General features: G+C 45.5%; 1 protein-coding gene across 1 annotated transcript in view; it reads left to right on the top strand.

Moving 5' to 3' along the window:
- Nucleotides 1-296: 296 nt before the first annotated feature.
- The window catches only part of LOC135536525 (uncharacterized), a 34,074-nt gene continuing 30,868 nt past the window's right edge, over nt 297-3,502 (top strand). Inside the window, exons 1-4 of the mRNA XM_064962833.1 lie at nt 297-517; nt 1,028-1,245; nt 2,798-2,951; nt 3,233-3,373. Of these exons, the coding sequence (XP_064818905.1) occupies nt 2,821-2,951; nt 3,233-3,373 (272 nt within the window). The 5' untranslated portion in view covers nt 297-517; nt 1,028-1,245; nt 2,798-2,820. The remainder of the gene's footprint in view (nt 518-1,027; nt 1,246-2,797; nt 2,952-3,232; nt 3,374-3,502) is intronic.

The following is a 3,502-nucleotide window of genomic DNA, read 5'->3' as shown; positions in this document are numbered from 1 at the left end:
TTTTTCTGTACTGGCTCAATGGGAACCAGCTGGTTTCCTTGGTTACATTTCAACCTTCCAGAATGAGTGACAACAATTCTGCTTGAAACTAAAAAACATTGAAATACAAAGAATATATCACGTCATATTCAACCTTACATTGATATCGAGGTATCTATTTTTTATTTATTTTTTATTATGTCCTGAAAATGTATATATTTATTTATATATAATATATTTATAGTGTCCACATTAAGTTTTCGACGCACCTTCCGTCCCGACAGCGGCGCTGTTTGAGGAAGTGCTTCTAACGTGTTTTATATTTAGACAACCTCACATCCGGTGGAGTTTCGACCAATGAGAAAGCGTCGTGTCGTTTGAACCGGGGGAGCGGGACTCTATCCTGAGCTGTTGTTGAAAACGGAATAAAGACTTATATTTCATCCCGTAACTAAATGAATTAATTTTAGCTTTAAATCAAAAAATAAAAAGGTATGATAACGGATAGAGACGGTTACCACGGTAATGTTTGAGTTTGGTGAGTATTTTGTCAGATTGTGGACGATAACCGAGTTTACTGTTACGACAGTAACGGTGGGGGGAGATAAACATTGTAACGTTACTCTGTCAACAACAACACAAAAAAAGTAAATTATACCCATGTATCTATGGAGAGAGACTGTTTTGTTAGGTATTATAGTTAAGCTGACTAGTCATAGTAAAATCAAATCACAATGTAAAGTTGACACTTTTTTCCCCGGATGTTATTTTCCTGTCGCTGGCTAACGTTACATGAATTGAGAAAAACGGAAGCATAGAGGATATAAACTAAGTAACGTTTAGTCCTAATATGTCAACTGGGGCGTATTCATTACGCCAAGTCTGTTATAAAACGTTTATTAAACGGAAGCGTACGGAACGAAACAGGGAGGCGCCTACCTGAATTTGTCCAATAGAAACCCTCGTTTTGCTTCCGTGTGGTTCTTTAACGGTCAACGGTATACATAACGAATACGCCCCTTGTCACCATTATTTTGTCATTTGACAGTCGGTTCCCGATCTTCTTGTTGGTGAAACGGACCCTGCAAAAAAAAGAGTAAAGATGAACCGAGCAGGCCGACCGTTGTTCATGAAGACCTACGGCAAACAGAACCGGAAGTTGGAGGCCTGGATCTCCCCTGACAACCGAAAACAGGTTTTCGCCAGCACCTCTTCCTCTGACCTGTCCATCGTTGAGCCCTCCAGCCCCAAACCCCCGGCCAAGAGGTGAGAGACTTCTCTCCCCCTGAAGAGCGAGTGATCTGGGCGTTCAGGCTCTTGCTCCGTTCCTGCTCAGCAGGCCAGGGCCGAGATAGATTAGCTAGCTGAATCAGGTGTGTTGGAGCTCTGGGTCTAGCTTCTCCTAGATAGATTAGTTAGCTGAATCAGGTGTGTTGGAGCTCTGGGTCAAGCTTCTCCTAGATATATTAGCTAGCTGAATCAGGTGTGGGGGGTCTAGCTTCTCCTAGATAGATTAGCTAGCTGAATCAGGTGTGTTGGAGCTCTGGGTCAAGCTTCTCCTAGATATATTAGCTAGCTGAATCAGGTGTGGGGGGTCTAGCTTCTCCTAGATAGATTAGCTAGCTGAATCAGGTGTGTTGGAGCTCTGGGTCAAGCTTCTCCTAGATAGATTAGCTAGTTGAATCAGGTGTGGGGGGTCTAGCTTCTCCTAGATAGATTAGTTAGCTGAATCAGGTGTGTTGGAGCTCTGTGTCTAGCTTCTCCTAGATAGATTAGCTAGCTGAATCAGGTGGGGGGGGGGTCTAGCTTCTCCTAGATAGATTAGTTAGCTGAATCAGGTGTGTTGGAGCTGTGGGTCTAGCTTCTCCTAGATAGATTAGCTAGCTGAATCAGGTGGGGGGGGGTCTAGCTTCTCCTAGATAGATTAGTTAGCTGAATCAGGTGGGGGGTCTAGCTTCTCCTAGATAGAGTAGCTAGCTGAGTCAGGTGTGTTGGAGCTCTGGGTCTAGCTTCTCCTAGATAGATTAGCTAGCTGAATCAGGCTGAATCAGGTGGGGGGTCTAGCTTCTCCTAGATAGATTAGTTAGCTGAATCAGGTGTCTTCTCTGCGGTCATATGGTCAATTTGCTCTGACTGTCACCAGTAGTGTCTTCTATGTGCTTCTCTCTCTCCCTTTATCTCACCGTCTAAACTGTGACCTCTCCTCTTTTTTTCTGCACTGATATGAAAACGTCCTCTTCCTCTCCTCTTTTCTTCCGCACTGATATGAAAACGTCCTCTTCCTCTCCTCTTTTCTTCCGCACTGATATGAAAACGTCCTCTTCCTCTCCTCTTTTCTTCCGCACTGATATGAAAACGTCCTCTTCCTCTCCTCTTTTCTTCCGCACTGATATGAAAACGTCCTCTTCCTCTCCTCTTTTCTTCTGCACTGATATGAAAACGTCCTCTTCCTCTCCTCTTTTCTTCCGCACTGATATGAAAACGTCCTCTTCCTCTCCTCTTTTCTTCCGCACTGATATGAAAACGTCCTCTTCCTCTCCTCTTTTCTTCCGCACTGATATGAAAACGTCCTCTTCCTCTCCTCTTTTCTTCTGCACTGATATGAAAACGTCCTCTTCCTCTCCTCTTTTCTTCCACACTGATATGAAAACGTCCTCTTCCTCTCCTCTTTTCTTCCACACTGATATGAAAACATCCTCTTCCTCTCCTCTTTTCTTCCACACTGATATGAAAACATCCTCTTCCTCTCCTCTTTTCTTCCACACTGATATGAAAACGTCCTCTTCCTCTCCTCCCGGCCTCCCTTCCCCTGTTCCAGAGGGAGAAAGAGAAGCACAGCAGATGGTAGGAGAGAGCTGCGGGGCGAAGACCAAAGCCCTGTCCTGTCTGAGAGAGCAGGACAGTGATGAAGAGAACATCTTCATCGTCCCTCCTCCTCCTCCTCCCCAGCAGCAGAGCAACAACACAGCCAGGTCAGACTGGTGGCATTACCTTTCTGGTCTTCAAATGTTGTTTGTGACCCGTCTGTCTGTCTCTATCTGACCCGTCTGTCTGTCTCTATCTGACCCGTCTGTCTGTCTGTCTCTATCTGACCCGTCTGTCTGTCTGTCTGTCTATCTGACCCATCTGTCTGTCTATCTGACCCGTCTGTCTGTCTCTATCTGACCTGGCTGTGAGTCTGTCTGTCTGTCTCGATCTGACCCGCCTGTCTGTCTCTCGATCTGACCTGTGTGTGTGTGTGTGTGTGTTTTAGGAAGCCATTCTTGAGGCGTGCTGGTCGGAAGGCCCAGCGTATTGTGAGCTCCAGTGAGAGTGATGTAGAGACAACGACCACCAGACAACCCAACCCGAAACGCTGCAAACACACCACAGCTAGAGACAGGACACACACACAGTCAGACTTTTATATGTTTAATTCATTTAACCTTTATTTAACTCGTCAAGTCTAGTGGCACCTCGACACTCTAACCACTAGGCTACCTACCTCCTCTACACTCTAACCACTAGGCTACCTGCCTCCTCT

This window comes from Oncorhynchus masou, unplaced genomic scaffold (assembly GCF_036934945.1).
Source record: "Oncorhynchus masou masou isolate Uvic2021 unplaced genomic scaffold, UVic_Omas_1.1 unplaced_scaffold_628, whole genome shotgun sequence".
NCBI classification, from domain to species: domain Eukaryota; kingdom Metazoa; phylum Chordata; class Actinopteri; order Salmoniformes; family Salmonidae; genus Oncorhynchus; species Oncorhynchus masou.
Note: the sequence above shows the minus strand (reverse complement) of the source record. Positions and strands in the feature narration are given on the sequence as shown.